Genomic DNA, 19,962 nt, shown 5'->3' on the forward strand with positions numbered 1-19,962 from the left:
GGTCCCTTCCAACCCTAACAATTCTGTGATTCTATGATAAGAGTAACATCTTGTGCCCAGAGTTCTGCTTTAAAAATCAAGGTGCATATATACACATTTGAGGCAAATTTTGTCTTTATTATGTTTTTCTCCTAGTACCATGAGCTCACGACATTCTGCCAGCCCAGTTGTTTTCACCAGTGCCAGAAGCTCACCTAAAGAGGAGCTTCATTCTGCTACTTCTCCCCAGCTCGCACCTTCTTTCTCCTCCTCCTCTTCCTCCTCATCTGGTCCTAGGACTTTCTACCCTCGCCAGGGTGCTACTAGCAAGTATCTGATCGGATGGAAAAAGCCAGAAGGGACAATAAACTCAGTGGGGTTTATGGATTCAAGAAAGTAAGACTGTTTTTTGGTTCTCTTGTTTGATTATTTGCTTTAATTGTAAAGAAGCATTGGTATCTGTGACACTTCTCTGTATAGAAGAGCTCAAGTCCATTTAATCGAACGCTTAGTCTTCTGTAGAACTTAATCTGTAATCTAGAGTTCTGCAGTTAGGCTTAAATATTTGATAGTTAGCTAATCTCGTTCCCTGTTAAGTTGTAAAAAAATTTTTTTTTATATCATTTCTAGAGAGCTGTATGGATTTCAGTCCTATTAAAACTTATCTTTCCTTGGGACTTCCTAAAGGGTACTCCAATTGCTATTTGAGCAAATATTAAAAATCCTCTTAACGTAGAGCCTGAGTTTTCCTTAAGCCTGTCATACATGCAGTAGTGCCGAGCGTGCTGTGCATTAGCTCTTTGGCACTCCCATGTCGCCTTGTTAAGATTGTTGCCAGTATCCAGTCTAACTGGCTTAAAGCAAGCCAAGATCTCTCTCCGTTACAATATGCAACCATCTCCTTCGGAAGAGAAATTGAGAAACAGCTTACTAGTGAAAGTATTGTTCCTTTTAAGTCTAGTATGACTTGGAAAGCAAGTGGTTCAGAAAACCCATTTCAAAGTAATTTATTCAACCCTTCTTGGCTCTTACTGGGTCAAGCACAGTATCCCTAGATGATGCCAATAACTGGCTGTCAAAAGGAGATGGTGAATCTTTGTGATAACTGCATTTATAGAAAGCTAGTTAAAAGATTAAAGAAACTTAGGGATTTGCTGCTTTTGGGCTCATTGAAGACATTTATATTTTTTAGTTTTGTACAAAATACACAATATTTTAATAAATTCAGTCCCTTATTGGGAAAATCTATTATGATAACCTTTAAGTGTATTGCTAGTTGATGTTTTTAAACAAGTTTATTGCTTCAACAGGTATTCATTAAGATGAGGCTCTGCTGTATTAGTGAAACTCCTTCCCTCCTCCATGCCCCCTACCTAGGTTTTTTCTTTGGAAATCTTGAGGGTGCTATAATTCTTGTTTCATTCGTGCCTCCTGCCCCAGGGCTTTGAGACCTGAATGTGTCTGTTCCATTTCATTTAAGACGTCACCAGAGTGATGGCAATGAAATGGCCCACCCTCGGCTGCGTGCTTCAGCAAGAGATTTACGAGCATCACCCAAACGAGCATCCAAGTCCACTGTTGAAGAAGAGCTGAAGAAATTGATAGATCTTGATAGCCCAACACCTGAGTCCCAGAAGAATTTTAAGGTATGTTAAAGAGAGAGTCTGTCATCTGGCTATCTCTTGTCACAGTTAAGTGAAATCTGAGAATACCTGAAGAGCATTGCACAGGTCCTCTTCTGATGCAAGTCATAGTTCTGTTGTTACAACATAGAAATGTGTAAAGCTACGCTTTGTAAGAATGTGATGATTCAGTTCATTGCTGCCTAGGCATATCAACTAATACAGCAAATGCTTCACAATTTGGAAGAGGCTGAAAGCCATGAAGCTCAGATTTCTGTGTAGAAAACGCTGAGTGCTTTCAAAGCAGTCAAAGCTGAAGCGTTCATTCATACAGAGCTTACTCAGTTGGACTTTGCGTTGGACTCAAGAGTTTCTCAGATAGGATCTTTTCTATTCTCACCCATAACAGGAAAATAGAATGCAAGGCATTCCCTGAATTTTCATTACAGACAAAAGGTCATCCATTTGTCACAGACTTACCTACCACAGAAATACCTTTGGAGAACAGTTCCATTATTACAGTCACTGAAATATTATCACAGTTTTTTGTGCAAATTTAAGACTAGTATTATGTCAACTTGCAAAGAACATTTAGGACTTCTGGCTCATGGAAAATCCTGTAGTGTTGTCTTATGGATTTGAATTGTTCTCTGATTGCACCACAAGGCAGTGACTTGTTGACAGTATTCAGACTCCTTGCAAAAAGCACACTTTTATGCCTCTAATCCTGTTACTATGCAAGGACCAAGAATGCTCCCTAAACTTCAGCAAATATTTATACAGAATATATAGTTAGAAACATTTCCTGATGTGTTTCAAAATGTGTATAATAACAGAAAAGTGCATATATTAATTTTAAAAATCCATCATTTTGAAGAAAACTTCTTCCTTTCTGCAGTCTCCACGTATAGTCAATGTTTAACAGCTCAGGCTCATCACCTAGAGCCCAAATGGTTTCCACAGCAACCATGCAGAAGAGAGAGCTGCAACTTCTTTCTTTGCTTGTAAAAACCCAAAGTGGCTTGTTAAAACTTGTAAGTGCTAGGTTCCATACACAGATTATTTCAGATGTTACCTTTGAGGATGGAGAAAAGAAAAAAACCTTGCCAGTGGCGAGATACCTTTTTCTTAGGTTTGTGGTAGTTCTGAGTGGAGTGGGACATGGGCAACATGAGCGTCTCCTGTTCGTTGTTTTGAGCAAGGGGATTGTTCTCATTCCAAGAAATTCCATTCTGTTTAGAGGTGACCTGAAGACTGTGAGAAGTGTCTGTGTCTGTTGTTTTTCTGCTTTGGGAGTTAGTGAATCAATTCTTACCCTGATCTTTATTTCCTCGTGACTGCACCAAGTATGTTAACTCAAGTTACACTTTTGATAAATTTCAGCAAGTTAATAACATTCTCTCACATGAATAAATTAAATCTTTTCCATTTTAAAAGTAACTGTAATTTCTGCCCACTGCATGATTTATCTTCCAAAAACAGTTGCTCTTATGGCATAAATTTTTTTGACAGTTAAAAAAGAAAAAAAACGAAAAAGAATTATAATGTCCTTCATTAGTTCACTGTACGAAGACCAAAAATCATCCTCCTTCCTGTCTGTTGGCTGCCAAAGGCTTTGTTTGCTGGTGGAGTTTGTTCTAGGCTGTGATTTTGTGTGTCTTGTGCATCTTTTTATTATCTTCCTAGCCTTGCTTATCTCCTTACCTACTACTTATGCATTATGTCTTCTCAGACGAGTCACCCTTCTTTTTCTCTTCCCTCTGCTCTATCACCATTGTGTTGCCTCTGTTCTGACTCCATCAGATGGTCATATCTGTGCAGCCTTTTAATCTCAACGTCTGATATTAACCGGTGGTTCCAGCTCCTAATTCTTTAACACTAAGTGAACTATACCACCCTTGAGTAAATGCTGCTCGACGTAGCAGCTCTTTCTTTTCATTTGCCACTTCAGGACGGGTACTGGGAGATTTCACTGGATCAGAACATGAACCTGCTGATAGAGCTTTTAGATTTCAGGGAAAAAAAGCAGCTTGATTTTCAATGTATCATAGTGACAGCTGTGTATCAGAAGTTGTCATTTTTTAGTGTTAACTGTATATGCAAGGGTCATACTGTCATGGTCGTGTCCTGCGGGAGGCAACGCAGAAGGGAGGATTTGATGAAATAGAAAGTTGGCGTGGGACATGGCTTCTCTTTCCTTCCTTGTCTTTTGATGATAGCAGGTTTTTGGAAGTAATCTTAATTGTTTCTGATCCTTAATCATACAACCAAAACATGCAGCAGTCTTTTAATATTATTAAAATTTGTAACATCTTGGCAAAAGAAATGTCAGATTGTCTTCAACTGTACAGTACCAATAGACCCTCCTCCACGTTCTTCTCCCACCTTGTAGCGTGGGATTCTGATCACAGGAATAGAGTACCGTCTGTTTACCTCTTTCTGAAAAGAAAGAACTATTTTTATGTGCAAATCGGCAACTCTCTATAATGTTTAATCGCTCTTCCTGGAAATCATATTATCTCCTTTTTTGTTTAAACTTGCCACCAGAGTAAATGAAGGCAGCGAGGTCTTCCTTTCTGATTGCCATTTTTCCATGACAGCCTCTGGACCAGATTTCAACGAAACCATAAAGAAATGTTATGTCTTGGAGATAGTTATGTTGCTACACGTTTCATGAAAATCAGTGGCTCTGCTGATGGGAATGGTTATGTGTTCTTTGATAGCAGCTCACTGTCACTGGCCAGAGTACGTAACTCCAGGCTAACCACAGCATTCCTTTCTCCTTTGTGGAGCATGGAGGAAGCTGGGATGATGGTGGGGGTAAGGCACAAGTTCTCTTACTCATGGGACTTATTTAGTTAATTTTGATTCAAATTCTTCTGAAGATTCAAAGCGGTGGTGAGTGTTCCTAAGTTGTTCAGTAATATGAGGCTTCTGATTAGTTGGCATTTGCTGGTGTTCTGCCCGCAGGAAGGCAGCCTCCCCCAGGCACGAGGGAGAGCACTGGTTTATGCTGCGTTCAGTCTGTTTCTGTAAACATTATCTCTGCTACACGTCAGCTCTAGAACCCATACGGCTGCCTGAGGTTTCCACTTCAGGAGAAGTTTGAAGGGTTTTTAAAAAGTAGAATGTGAGATAGGCTAAAAACGACCTATATATGTTATTTAGTTATAATTTCCTTCAAAGCCGATTCCTTTACTTCTTTTTCCTATCCACTCTGAAAAAAATACTATGTTAACACTTACTTTCTTATGTAAAAAACCAAAAAGTTTTAAAAAGTGATTTCAACATAGACTGCAGAAGTTTCTTTATTGATTTCTTTTTTCTCATTTCTTTTTATTTGTTTTTATGAATGTATAGTCACACACTCTGTCCTGTCAGTCTCCCTTTCCCAGCACTCCTACCACAAGGCGTGCCTTGCAAAGGACTTTGTCAGATGAGAGTATTTACAGTGGTCAAAGGGACCACTTCTTCACCTCGCGGGCCTCGCTCTTGGACCAAGCCATGCCAAATGATGTCCTATTCACCAGCACATACCCTTCTCTCCCAAAGTCGCTGCCATTACGGAGACCATCGTATACTTTGGGAATGAAATCACTACATGGTAAGTGGATTTCCCATTTTTTCTTCCTTTCAAAGGAATCCTTTGTGAATCATGTCAAGGGATAATGTTTATTACAGCAATTAGTACTTCCATCTTGATTTTGCTAAAATAAGGAGAGTCAAGTCAAATGCCTGAAAATATAAAATAGGATGGGAATTTTTTTCCCTCGCTTCAGTGGGTATAAGACTACGCGACTGGTCATGCAGTTATCTTGTGGAGGGAGCATAAAAATTTGCCTCATTGGCTGTAAGTTTTCACCATGTCTTCCAGGAGTCATTTGGACCAATGGGCAAATAATGTGTGCCTGGTTATCCACCAGTGACAACTTCAGGTGTTGGTTCCTTTAGCGTGGGATTATGGGAACAAAATACTATTAGGAAAACAACAATTAAAAATGGATAAATACTAGTGGACATTCGGACGTACTGCTTTTATTGCACCAACTGTTCTTAAATTCACGCCCTTACCCTATTCATTTTACAGGACTCGAGTTACTTATTTTAGGCACACATCAACAGCTACCAAGAAAAAGTTACTTGGTAAACTGCTGTCAAGAAGGCGCTCAGCTTTCCCCCATTAGTTAACTGAAAAGTCTCAGTAGGATTATCTGATAGGTTGTGTGTTGCCGCTTGTGAATGTCTCAGTTGGTGAGAAAGGGAATTTTCACAGGTTCCTGCTGTACCTCATAACGAAATGTGTACTAAATGTGTTTTCCAGAAATAGAGCCAGATCTCACAGTGTAGGATTCTGCAATGTTTGCTGAAGTAGTACATATCTGCTCTGATTTATTCATGTTTTAGTATGTTTCAAGAGGAAAACACAAGACTATCAATAGATTCAACTCACTATAGTGGGTCCTAAGCACGGTCTGTATTTAGATACACAAGATACATTTGACAGTGAAGGCTGCTGAAGAAATCTATTTTAAATTCTTTTCATCTGTCTGTGATCACCAGGCATCAGTTTTCCATGTTGAACCTGACATTTTCATGAGCTGTTGTTTCTGCATAACATCTTTCTTGCATAAGAGTTAGGAAACTGAGCTCTCTTCACTTCTGTTTTTTATATGAACTAAAATAACTTTGAGTCTTGGTTACCCTTCTTAACTGGCTGGTGGATTTGGCTTCTGAGGGCTTGGGGTCAGAAAATTAATGATGCCATCTGAGTAGAAGTGGAAAGCAACACTTGGTCTCTTTTTGTTTAGATGCCTGTATTTTTCCAAAAGAAAACCACAAAACCTTTCACTCTCATGGTCTTTTCCACACCAAGCCAATTACTTCTGCTAGCACATAAGCTTTCTACATTTGTCAACAAAATAAGATTTTTCCATTGCCTACAAAATGTAGGACCTGCATCATTATAGGACCAGCTATTTGAGTGACACTTGAATTGTCCCCCACACACACTTGCCTTTGCTGAGAGAAGGATTAAATAGAGTTGGCTATTTAATATCACAAGTACTTGTTGGCTTCCAGCTATTCAAAATTCTTTTAATTCAAAGATCTCAGTAATAAAGAACAGCCATTCCAGAGCACCTTCATTTGTGTTGAAGAGGGAAAAAAAAGAACTAAAAATGTTATTTACTCATCTGTCTTAATTAACAATTGAACTCACACTTTTAAAACAAGACACTTTTCAAATGGTTAATTTTTTCTTCTAATTCTGTGTATCTCTTCATTAATTATAAATATTTTCATGTTAAGAACTTCCCAAATAACTGCCCTCTTCTGGGGAGATAATACAAGAATCCTCAGTGTTAGTACTGAGCTGAACTTGCATTTATAAAATGTACAGAGCCAGACAAATGTACGCACAGAGAGAGAAAAAAAAAATTTAAGATTTTTGAGCAAAGAAGTGAATGCAGTGTAGCATTTCTGGTCATTCTTTCCCAGGCAGCAATATTATTTAGCTGAATTTATTAAAAAGTTATATTAGTTATTGAAGTTCCATTTTTATTATACTGTTGGGGAGGGGGGACACAAAAATAAACAATACAGCTAGTGGCATTTGCCTTCCAATGGGCTTGTATCCTGCCCGCCACACTGTATTTCTGTTCTCTGTGGTCCAAATGGACTCTTTCCTATACTCTTCTCTCTGCAGCTTCTTCCCAGGTGCCCAGTCCATCTTCTCACCCCTACAGCTCTGTCGTTCTAATACCACCTACAAATTTTTCAAAACTTTCTTTACGCCCTGACAAGAGGGCATGAGGAAGAAAGTTGTTGCTGCTTCTGTGCTTACACGTGTGCTGACTGATGAGGCATCGCACGTTTTTTGATTGTCCGGCCAGTAAACTGAAATAAAGTAGATAATTGTTGCTTCACAATCTTTCCCTCATTAGTGGCAATAATTCAGGTGTTTCACTTTGCTAGGCATCAGTTTGCACAAAAATTACAGGGCCTTTACACCCTTCTTTCAAGCTTGCCAGTGTTTTTTCCATAGCAGGCCATGTACCAACTTAAGGGTGGGTGTGGGTAGTATTTTTCAGTAAAGATCAAGAGGTTTCACTAAACTGCTGAGATGTGCAATGCTTTGGAAGTCATTTTAAGGGTTTTCTTGTTCTGATTCATCTTGGAAGGCCTAAGTCTGCTCCCATTGGTTTATGAGGTTGTAAAGAGAGGAGGGAAAAAAAACCTACAGTTTTTGTATTTTTATAGGAGCAAATAGGTGCCAGGGAGCGTAGAAGCTGCAGAGCTCCAAAGTGTTTTCAGCTTGTGCAGAGGCAGAAATTGCTGGGTAGAAGAGTACCAGTGCTGGCGGCAGGCAGAGATTGGCTTTTGATGTGCTAAGCTGCAAAGATTCAGGCAGGTTAGGAGGGAGCCGAACGTCCTGGTGAGGAGCACTGTTTCAGAAAACTGGCTTGTAACATGCTGTATCTGGTCGGCTACAGTTGATCAAACATTCTACTGAGACCTGGTTCCAAAAGTGCTATCCTAGAAAAATCTGAAATAGGGATGCATTTAGCATTAGGAAGGGAATTTGGGAGTTTTTTTAATGAAGTTCATAATTTGTTCTGTGTTACTCTAGGAGAGTTTTCTGCTTCAGACAGCTCCCTCACAGATATCCAGGAGCAAAGACGGCAGCCTATGCCAGACCCTGGTCTGATGCCATTGCCTGATTCTGCCTCTGATCTGGACTGGTCAAACTTGGTAGATGCTGCCAAAGCCTTTGAAGGTAAGCTTTCAGAATATACTACTTAGAAAAGATGGCCTTTGTGCATGCTTCATTAAGGAATGGGGGGGTTGGTTTTGGTTTTGTTTTTAATATGGACTTTTGCTTTTGCTGTTACTGTTTCTACTTAGTCTGAAGCTTAAGCTCATTTAAAATAGCAACTCAATTCATAACAGCCTAAAACTTTGTATGTAATACTCAGATACCATTTCTTCTTCATACTGGAATCCCTCTGTGCTACGGTTTTGCCAAATCTCTGTGAAACTGGCTAGTTTTCATTTCATGCAGAGCAGTTGCAGACATCACAGCTAGAGTGGAAAGACATCTGGCACGAAAGTGCAAAAGTAAAGTCAAATAGCAGGGGAAAAGCCTATGAGCACACTAATGATTGCTTGCTTACTGCACTAGCAAGAAGTTTCTGCAGTGCAGCTGAAGTGCGCTGCCAAGGTAATTTGGGAAATATGCCTTGTTGGCATACCCTTTTCCATTGCCGTTCTTCCCTTTGCATACTCTGAATACATAGACTTGCACCTAAGTGTCGTTTCATCCTACGGCACTTTCCATCTCCTTGACACTTAGTAAACTGAAGAGAACTGTAAGCTGCCTAGATGTATTTGAATTTAAAATTAAATACGCTTCAGCCCAAAGGGAGTTTACCTTACAGTTACTATAATCTGATGGAAAAGTCTTCTAAGTGCATTAAGCAGAAGTGCCTTTTCCTAATCTCTGCATAAACGCTGTCCCACCTTCATCAAAGTGTTTTGGCTGATCCTGAATCTTTTAGACGTTATTCTGCATGGTTGGAGAAGGCTGTGAAGTAACTTGCTTTCTTGGCTGTTCTCTGGTAGTAGCCATATACATCATTAAGACAGCGCACGTCAAAGCTGGAGTTCAAGATGTACATGTGTGCTCTGCTCTATTGCCATAGGAGTTGTAGGATCAGCATGTCTCATATTTCTGCTGTGCAGTCTTGGGAAAGAGTATTTGAAGCGAGTCTTATCCTCAAGAGGAGATGAATTGGTAGCGATGGTTTTTTCACCACCACATAGGGATGAAACCCAGATTTTAATGCATTTCGCTGTGGTCGGCAATTTCTATTTAAAAGATCCCCTTTTTTGGTTAGATTTATTTGGCTGTCCTCATTAACCTGAATCTCTCGCTTTTGTAGACGCCAAACTCACTTGTATTTCTCCCTAGAAGTGTGAACAGAGTCAGTGTGATGAAGGTAACAAACTGGCAGGTCAGATGAAGAAAAGCTGGGGTAATGTGCTGGGCTGACACCTTCACCACACTGCTGTTATACTAGGATTTGACTTGGAGAGGGAACAGCTGTCGGATGTCAGTATAATCCCAGTCTCTAGTCTCTGCCAGGTGCCAGTAGGGATTGACAAGTACCAGGCAGCCTAAATTCTGATTTGTGATCCTGGACACCTCTGTTCTACGTCATTGGCTGGCGTCTTCAGCACAAGCCCACAAAGTTTACAGATAGTGATATCTGTGGTCAGGTGAAACAAAAGCTGCTTGGATCTCTGAGCTACACCAACCTTCAGTATTTTCATTCAAAGGAAAAAAAAAAAAGAGAAGCCGGAAAAATTCCATCAAATACCAAGGCATGTTAATTTCAGCCTTGTTGAAAGCAAAGAATAAAAATTTACCAAGCAGAAAAAAACAATACTGTTCTATTTCCAGCAACAGGCCAGCAGCTGCTGTGGGAGAGTTTATTAAACTAAAAAGTGTTTATGTTAGTGTTTGTACTAGGAAACTCCAGAGGTAGGGATGGTGGGTAGTTTACAGTCACAACTCATGTGATAGCGATTTAGAGATGTGTTAAAACAGATGAGCAGTTGTTACAGGCCAAAAAAGTATAGACAAAAGGCAGCAAAGAGGTTTCATGTTTCAATCTGAAAACGTTGTTTAAGGCATAAGGAAAAAATTTTGGGTACTGAAAAATTACATTGGTCATTTTACTGGCCGCATGTAAATTGCGCACAGTGAGCTCTTCTTTCCTCAAGAAAAAAGGGATCCTTTATGAAGTGAAGGAAGCTACATACAGTTACTGAGTTATTGAGTAGTGTCATTCAGTTGTGCTCAGGAAGTTCTGCACAGCTCTTCTTGTTCCAGCTTGGCTTCTTGCCTTTCTTGGAACTGGCCTTGGGTGGACTCTGCGAGCGCTGCTGGGGTATCTCTGCTTTGCACTCCCTAGCATCTCCCTCCGGGAGAGCTGCTTAGCCTGAGGGTGATGCACGATCTGCGTGAGCTTCCACTGCTGTGCCAGAGCTAGCGCTTGCTTGTTGAATCCCATACAGTGAAGAACCTGGCACAAACACTTGCAAATGCCAGTTTGCTCCTGTCAAGTGGATATTGGTATGTCATATCATCATCTTCTCTTGCTTGAGACAGACTTCTTAGATTGCTTTGAGATCCTGCAGTGTAGCTGTTGCGCTGTGCATGAACAGATGATCATTACTGCTGCCATTGTTTTTCTCTATATGTTTGCTTTCTCAGTTCAGCGAGCTTCATTCTTTGCTGCTGCTGATGAAAATCACAGACCTGTGAGCGTTGCCTCCAGTAGTGACCAGGCTGAGGACCAGCTTACTGCACAGATAAAGCCTTATACAGGGTAAGTAGATATACCAGATACCCAGGCTTCCTCTGCTACAAACTGAGGAAAAGAGTAGGAGTATCTTTATTTGGAAGCCATCTTCAGGCTTCACAGAACTCTTCATAAGTTCTCATGAAGATGGTGGTGGGTAGTGAAAATAGAAGAACTGTAAGTACAGTTGAACCTTTTTGCAGGTCCGTTATTGTCTGAGATGTTCCCGAATGCTTCCAAAGCAATGGTAATTCAAAGCACATATGACGAGTAGAAGTAGAGAGAAGTCATGTGATGGGATGGCCCCAGTTAATCATGAGTTAAATTTGTTCTGTTGATTAATGTGCTGCATGTGTCCCATGTACTCTTTGTCAGGTTCTTTTTGTTCATTTTGTGAATTCTTAGTGTACCTGAGTGCATACCTACATAAAGCCGCTTGGTAGAGTCAAGGCTGTTAGCTGCCCTATGTGAAGACAGTAAATCATATTCTTGTTTCCTGCTTTCAACAGTAAAGAATCTCCTCCAACTCTCGCCTCTAAAGTGGACCAACTGGAAGGTTTGCTGAAGATGCTGCAAGAGGATTTAAGGAAGGTAAACATTTCATCTACGGAAAATCTGTAAGATACATATTTAGTGCTGATAGGTGATGCTAATAACTGTGGAATCCTGCTTTGCTGTGTCTGAGCCTGTGACAGTCTCGTCCTTGTATAAGAAGACAACATTTCTTTACTACTTTTCTCAGGCCATACTTCTCATTATTGCAAGGTTAGGGTGGAGTGTCTAAAGTAGCAGGCATCTGATTCCTGTGCTTAAATTCGGAGGGTGATTCGGAGTACCTCCGCTCCTAATTCAGGTGACACTGCAGAAGGCTTGAAGTTAGTCTGTGTAAATATATCCTGCTGATGTTGAAAAGTGAAAGTATTATCTAAACATATAATTTCTACTGTGGAAACTTCCTGTATTGTCTTACTGCCTGCTTTGGTCCAAGAAGGATCTACTGTGGCCAGATAAAAAGTCTCTTAGCTGGGGAAGTATTTGCAGGAGTATTTCCTATCCCTTATTTAGTTGACCATCAGCAGTTGTACATACAAAACACGGCATGCCCAATTTTATTTCACCACTTGGGGAGCCAGCTTCTGTATTAGAATGTAATATAGAGAAGTCATGCTCATTCAAGCAAGAAGTGAGGAATGAAATGTCACAGATGTCCCTTATATATAAAAACCATGCGTTACCGCACAAAAAATCCGTATAAAAAATGAGACTCACGCTCTCTTAAGCGACTCTTGCCTCTCTATATAGGTAGGAAGCATGACCTAAAATTTCCACTAAGATCTGTATTTTTCCTCATGCCTAAGGAAAAAGAGGACAAGGCCAGTCTTCAGGCTGAAGTGCAACATTTGCGGGAAGACAACTTGAGGTTACAGGAGGAATCCCAGAATGCAACCGAGAAACTGAAGAAATTCACCGAATGGGTTTTCAACACAATTGATATGAACTGACAACAGCGTACGGGGCAGGAAACTATCTGTTATGAATATTATTACTGGGACTTAAGCTTTAATGCCACCTTAATCATGACATGTGAAAGTATAGTCAGAGCACTTCTCTGTCCTTCATCCTCCAGTAACCCTTTTTTGCATCTCTGCGCGCACTCAGAACAATTGCAGATCAACAATCAGTGTCTGCCTTTTGTAGAAAAAAACAAAGTAAATAATTTTAAAAAGGTAAAATAAAAGTTTAACTGCTAAAATGTGAATGTCTATTTTTTGCACATTGTCTCTTTATCTGTTATGTACAAAATGATTTGGAGGCGGGATCAGGCTTGCTGTTCCATCTGCCTCTGTTTCCATTAACTCCTTTCTCTCTGTTTCAGGTAATCTGCTTTTCCTTGCAGCTTTGGCAAATATTATGACATCTAGAAATTTAGAAAGAAATGTTTATTTTACTGCTCTTCTTACATTGTTTTCTGAAGTATGCCACAGACAAGGGGATGTAATGCAATGTTTTAGGTGTCTCCTTAGCAAATTGCGCTTGATTGCTAGTGCTACCTTCCCATACTTTACAGAGAACGCGTGTCCATCGTGTATGGTACAGTACAACCAGCGTCATAACATTTGGAGAGAGACTAGAGACAGGAGCCATGGGTGAGGCATATTATCACACATCTATTGCATTAGCATTTCTGGTAGCCTTTGTTTCCCGTGGAAACAATGGCTGCAAGTAACTTTACAAACAGCAAAACTAGGCATGCTGCAGTTCATACTGTATCAGGCAGGCTGAGAGATACTGAGTACTGTTGCTGTACCACTTAAGTATAGTCCCCTTCCCTTCCAGGGGAATCCGGTACTTGCATATGTGCAGAAGGCTTAGGCTGAAGTTGTAAAGAGATTAAGATTTCTTTCCCCTGACCTGTTTCCATGAAGCCCCACATAAACCATCTCCATGCACCTGCCCTCCCATTCCATTTCTCTGGACTTCTCAAATCACAACAGATTTGAGAAATGTTTATTCAGCTTGTGTTTTATTACACGAGAGGTCTTATAAAATCTTTACTACGGTAGGCAGAGGAATATGTGAAGGTGAATTAGAGAAGTATATTTTTCAAAGTACTGGGATAGGATTGGAGCTCTGAAATCCCCAATCCCCAGTGAAAATGTCTAGCATGAGATTTCCCAAACTGCCTCATGCCAGGAAAGTTAATTTCTTGTTCTTTGAAGGAACAGCTAACTTGCCACAATGTGTTACCTCTCCAGAAAATACCTTTTGGGTGTTCAGAATACGACTTTCAAGCGGCGCAGTCTGCACAGGCATTGAACTGCGCAGCGTGCTGAGAAACCTTTTCTACTCCCTTCTGAGGATACAGTCACCACCCTAATTAATATTGCCTTGCATAAAGTGCAGTATATTTAGGGGTTAATTTCAAGAGCGTCCACTCCCTCCCCTTTACCACATTCTCCAATAGACAGATTAAAATCATCGGGCATAGTCTTGTCATGGAAACTTCCATGTTCTTTTCAAATCCTTTTTTCATGCTCTTTAATCTTGCTCCACGCAAGTACACACTACACTTCAACCTCAAACTTCATTTGTGATGCTAATCCCCATGGAGTTCTTCTCTAATGTTTTGTCATGGAAATGGATCTCTTTGGAACTATTTCTGGAGTGCTTTTGTAAAGGTTTAGAATGTCTTGGGTTTTTTAATGACTTGTATGAAGGAGATTTATATAATGCCTGATATTATTTGTAAATGGGAAATATTGCTAACATCTCTGAGCATCCTGAAGTCTTGCTTTTATTCTCTTTTATTTTTAAGTTTGGTTTTTATTTTATTTCAAAAAATATTTTGGGACTTGGGGCAGACTATTTATTAGAGTTTTGCAACAGAGTTCTTCTTGTATGATGCCACTGAAGGCTACTTGTAAAATTCTGACAATAAAACTCATTTTAAAGGCTCTTCTAAACCGTTTTCTTCTGATTTTGTTGGGTTTGTTGTTTAAGACTTTCCAGAATGTACATTTCTTTCTGCTTTCTTCTTCTACCACTTTTCTCAGTGCTTGGCGAAAGAAGAGTTTTGTTCTCTATCAGTTTTCTACTTTTTATCCCTTTGAAGGCCGTTACTCGGTATGTTTGCACGCCCTTCATCCCGTGTCTTTTTACTTCTGTTACTGCACAAATGTATTTTCTTCCTCCATTTACAAGGTTTTGCTACCTTTAACAGTGACTCTGAGCTTCACCAGACTGATACAGTAACAGAGGGGTAGTGCTTTGTTTATTATTTGTCAGGAAAAATTGAAGCTGATTTAGGTCAAACCCAACCTTGCCGGCACATCTGCCCAAGAGTACACACAGCTTTCAGCATCCCAGAGCCAAACCTGTGAGCATGCAACAATAGGAGTTCAGTTTGTTTTGTTTTCCAGATCTCCTCCGTTGACTTGGGATATGACCGTGGACATGTTTTGAACAGAGCTTTTTTTGGCCCAGTGGATCACTGTTCTGCATGGCTCAAAAACATGGAACTAGGTTGGTCTGCAGGAAAGCATCTTCCAGGTTCACCGCATGGGTCCTTAAAAGGCACTTGGGGAAAGAAAATCTGTCTCTTTCTATCGGTGTAGTACTCGACCAAGAGAGCTCTGACGCAGCAAGAGCAAATAGAAGCATCTGATTGAAAAATAGGGGTTGAATCTTGGAAAGAAAACTAGATGCTGTCTTACCATTTGTAATTGGACACTGGTAATTGAGTTGAAGCAGAAAGTTTCCTGCAGGTCAAGGAGCTGCCCTGCCCACACCCATAATGAATTGATGCCAGAGGTTCCCACACTCCACCATGCACACGTGGTCAGCCTAGACCAGGGCAAGATCTAACTTGCAGGCATCTCCTCACAGCCTGAGTAGTTACTGGCCTAAGCAGAAGGCGGGTGGCTGTGGGAGGAGCGTGGGTAACAGGGGCTGCCTTCCCATTTCACCCATTTCTCCCAAGCAAGTGATGTTTTATATTCCCAGAAACAGATTTGTATTCCTTGTCTACGTTTTCTTCCTTTTGTGGGAAAGGTCCCCATGAATGAGGCACAACTTGGGAGGGTTGTCTTGTCTGTTTTTAAAACCTTTATGTAATTCTTCTTTCCTAGTGCCGCCTTCTGGGTAGACAGTTAACAAATCCTGTTTTAAAGCAGTCGGCTGTCTCCTAGCAGACACTTCAGTATGGTGTTAGTCCTGTATGTGCGCAACTTGCTTTGCTGCAAGACAGCAGGGGAACAGGGGCGGTTGCTGTTAACCACCTGGTATGGCATCCAGAACTGTCCCTCCTCCACTGCTACAGCTGGAGCAGACACATGGGCTTTGCTGAAACAGTTACTAATGGACAGGAGGTGGGCAATGAGATGATAAGGCTTGTACAGATGCCCTCACCTCTTCCTGAGATTAGCTGTGGTGAGCAAATCTTGGCTCTGCTGTTTGAGGTAATGCTGGAAGAGAAAAAAGCTTCTAGAAGTACTTCCTTCAGAGCTCTGCAGTAAGAGCCCATTCCACTAGTAGAGGCTTCAGCTTCAGCTGGGCGTGAGGGGAGCGAGGCTGAGGAGTTTGTGCGTTGGGACTTGTTGGAGGCCAAGGTGTGGATTTGGAGCCCCATTTCCCCAAGGCAGGTGGTGGCTGATGGCAGCTACCTACACTGCCCTTCTGTGTTAAAGACTGGCTGCAGCCACTGGCTGGGAAAGGCAGACCCCGTGTTCCACTGCCACAGTCTGGGGGGGTCGTGCTCAGCTGTGGGGAGACCCAGCTGGCTGCCAGGGGCCCTTGGGGGTTTTGCCCCACTTGGTATGCAAGGTCACAGCAGGCAAGTGCCTCTCTCTGGCTTCTCCTGCACTTGCATGGACCTGTCTCCCTCCAGGTGATTTCAGTGTGTCACAGCCAGCTTGTGTTTCTCCCACGTTTGGTGTCTGAATGATTTAAAGTGGGCTGGGCTGTTTGTGGCACAGCGAAGTGGCCAACTCGAGTCAGAGCTCCTGCAGGGAGTAAAACTGAGGTGCTGCAGCAAGCTGCATGGCCTTCCCAAACCTCAGGGCTGGGGGCTACAGAATTTGTGATCTATCACAAGGTAACTCAGGTTGGAAGGATCCTCAGGAAGTCTCGAGTTCTCCAGCCTCTCAACAAAAGCAGGGTCAGCTCTGAGGTCAGACCAGGTTGCTCAGGACTTTATCCAGTTGGGTCTTGATAAAAACCCTCCAAGGATGGAGACTGCACAGTCTCTCTGGGCAATGCATGACTGTCATCAGGAAAAAGTTTTTATCAGTGTTATTAGTAGAAACGTGTAACCTCAGCAGCAGTTGCAGGCTACGTTTTGCCTACATTCCTCCAAGAGCTCATGATGCAGGAGTCTGAACTCTCCTTGACAGCCTGCAGGCCGTCTCCTGCCTGGGGCCAGCAGCAGAGCACCCACATTTGCTTTCCCTCTGTTGAGCCTGGCAGGAAGGAGGCCCTGCGGCTTGGAGTGTGCTGAGCTTGCTCCCCTAATGAACTTCCTACAGTACAGTTCTGATTATTTTTTTTTTTTTTCCCTCTAGGGATTTCTCATTTCTGTGCTCAGTACCACTTATCCACGCTTTAATCAAGGCCTGGATTGAGCCCCCTGGTTCTGCTTCACTCTGCACTGCCTGCAAGCAGGAGGCGGGGAGGCACAGCTGCCGGGCTGGCGATGCGCTTGGCAGCATGTGGAGACCTGTCAGCTTTTGGCACACCAAGAAGTCAGAGACTGAAACTAGGATGTGTTCAAGGACTGGGCCTGAATGTTCTTTCCTAACCTCACGTTGTGATGGTGGCAAATGCCACCAGCTAGTAACTGAAAAGAGGTTTCATGCCATGGGAGCAAAAAAAAACCAGGGACTCGTCCTGGTGCTGTTTTAAACTTTATTCCTGTTCTTTCCTTTTGCTTCCTCCCACCTCCTCCTGCACACTTCTCTTCCAGCAGAGTTTGTTGGTTTTGCCTGGTGGCTACTGACAGCTGTTCTGGTGCAGCAAGAGTGGCTGCTGGGCTGGTCCTGCGTGACTGCCCGCGGCTCAGACTGAGTTGAGCAATGGAAGCACTTGGCTGAACAAATGGGCGACTGCTCGCCTGGTTTTTGTGAAAGGGGTCGAGGCGCATTTGCATCATCTTTGCATCTCGCACACAAGATTGAGTTTACTTAACTGGAGCTGGGAGGCTCAGCTGATAACTTATCTGTATGGAAAGAGCGGGCTGTGCCATGCCCGAAGAGCTATGTGCCAGAGATGATGCCGTGGATGTGTCTACCCACAGGAGCAGAAACAGCCAGTATGCGCTTGCCTGGCACTTCGTGGCTCCGGGGTTTCAGCTCAGCCCGGCTCTGCTGTGCCAGCTTCTGCTGCAGGCATGGCATGGATGGCAGTTTGGGGAGATTTCAGTTTCTTGTTTCCTGCCTGACCCATCACATTTGATGCTAGTAGTGGGATAAGATAAATACACATCTATTTGCTTTTAACATTCTTTGCAACACTTTTCTTTTTTTTTAAGAGGTTAGGTTTTTTCAAGCTGTGCACAAGCATTTGCCAAATGCCATTCCTCCTTGTGCCTGCTTCACATTGGTATACACGTCAGTCACCACAACCTGCAAGTCCTAATAGTATTATTGACTGGCAGATTGTTTTATGACCTTTCTTGCTTTACATTTTTCCTCAGCTCATACTCACCACGCAGCTTAGGGAAAAGGAAGGGGCAGAGAGGAGTACATAGAACCAGCTTCTTGCCTACTGAGTATTTGCCTCTTAATGTTGATGCTTGCCTGTGTTTTGCCATATTTAGGACTGTTGAAACTGGAGAAATTTGCATGTGTGAAGTTTTCAAGAGGACTTGGAAGTCCCTCATGGAGGGCAGACATCTGAGAGCTGCACCATATTCTGCTGTTACGGCCCAAAACAAGAACTTGCTGCCTCTTCTTGATGAGAAGCTTGATGAGGTTACACCTATAGCATAGAAAACATGAGTTTCCCTCTTGTCTGTGATTTCTCTTTCAAGGCTTCTGCAGCCTAAAACCAACACTGAAACTAGCATTAGTTCCACAGCTCTGATTTGTTTGCCCTGATTTCCCAATTAGATCTCAGCTGGCTTTCTCCATTAAAAACCTGTAGGTTTTAGCTAGATTTGTTTTAACTGAGCCATCCTTATTAGGCAGTCAAACCACAGGTCGTATCTCAGCCTACGTAGAGCAGACTCATCAGAATCAGCACATACTGGGTTGAGTGTGCTACCGGCATCACATCATCTTTGTGGCTGGAATGGGCAGAAATGATGGGAAGTGCCTCAGAGAGGTGCTGACAGGCAAAAACATCCCCGTCTGAGGTCAAGAAAAGGCAGACAAGTTCTTCATGTAACAGTCAATAGAGTAGCAACAGCCAGCCTGGACAAGAGCCCTGGAGGTGTTTTCCCAGCAACCCAGTGGCCAGCAGAACAGGAAAAACCAGGGCTGCTCTCTGTGAGACTGCGACTGTTTCACTACAAGAGAAAAGGGAGAGGCAGAGTGAAACCCTGCACGTAAGCACACACCAGTCTCTCTCTATTACTGAAGTGTCCCGAGTGAGAAGTGACAGAGTAGTCGTGGAGCAATTTTGCTTCAGCTTCATGAAGTGTTTTTTTTGGTGTTTGGGTTTTGGGTGTTTTTTTTTTTGGTGGGGAGGGGGTTGGGGGGGAGGGAAGGGCAGAGGGTGTTAAGGCAAACTGTCCACTTGCGGTCTAGTCTGTTTTAACATTGACTACATTTTAGTGGTATTATACAGGGCAGACTTCAAAAGATCAGTTGGCAGTGTCTAAACACAGAGGTAAAGGCTGTTATTGGTTTCACAAAGCGCCAAAGTAAGTGAAATGCTGAATTTCTGCTGGCTCCTGAACTTCACCTCTGCCCCATGTGACAGGGAGCGACAAGGGTTTCCCCTTACAGAGCTTTGTACTTGTGGGCTTTGTAGCCATGATTGTCTCAAACAGAAGGCTTGAAGGGAAGGGCTGCACTTTCAGAAGAGCATCTCTATAAGTCAGGGGAGAAAGCAGAACCTGAGTCCTTTTTGGAGACTACAGAGAGCGCTGGAAAAAGGTCGGAAAGCAAGAAAACGGGCCCAGATTTCTAAAAGCCACAACAGGGCTGATGGAGCCTGAGTGGGATCTCCCACAGGGGCTGAGCAGGTGAAGTGCCCAGCCAGCAGCAAGCCCAGGAGCCTGCTGGGCTTTGCCCCAGGCGGGATACGTGTCCTCACACCATGGCTTGAGCCAGCATGAGGGATCCTGTGCTCCAGAGCCAGGCTGCTGGGCGCCCGCTGGGACGGCTGTGCTGGGGAGGCCGGGTGCCCCTCTCCCTTGCGAGCAGTGATGAGCCGGGGTGGCTCACTGCCTCTGCTCACTGGGCAAGCGCGAGTCCCCGGGGCAGTTGTTCCCCGCACATCCACCAGCCACTGCGCTTTGGCTCTGGCTTGTATTTTAGCTGCACACTGTACTGATG

The 19,962-nt window shown here is 42.7% G+C and overlaps 1 protein-coding gene across 10 annotated transcripts in view; it reads left to right on the forward strand.

The window, feature by feature from the left end:
- SIPA1L1 (signal induced proliferation associated 1 like 1) overlaps positions 1–14,424 on the forward strand; it is a 219,324-nt gene extending 204,900 nt beyond the window's left edge. For 9 of the 10 annotated variants that reach the window (XM_063331426.1, XM_063331427.1, XM_063331434.1 and 6 more), the window contains 7 exons: positions 136–375; positions 1,460–1,625; positions 4,962–5,205; positions 8,230–8,376; positions 10,879–10,993; positions 11,476–11,557; positions 12,325–14,424. In XM_063331426.1, the coding sequence (XP_063187496.1) occupies positions 136–375; positions 1,460–1,625; positions 4,962–5,205; positions 8,230–8,376; positions 10,879–10,993; positions 11,476–11,557; positions 12,325–12,468 (1,138 nt within the window). In that variant the 3' untranslated portion in view covers positions 12,469–14,424. The remainder of the gene's footprint in view (positions 1–135; positions 376–1,459; positions 1,626–4,961; positions 5,206–8,229; positions 8,377–10,878; positions 10,994–11,475; positions 11,558–12,324) is intronic. The other variant, XM_063331435.1, reaches the window with a different exon arrangement.
- Positions 14,425–19,962: the final 5,538 nt, after the last annotated feature.

This window comes from Chroicocephalus ridibundus, chromosome 4 (assembly GCF_963924245.1).
Source record: "Chroicocephalus ridibundus chromosome 4, bChrRid1.1, whole genome shotgun sequence".
In the NCBI taxonomy this organism is placed as follows: domain Eukaryota; kingdom Metazoa; phylum Chordata; class Aves; order Charadriiformes; family Laridae; genus Chroicocephalus; species Chroicocephalus ridibundus.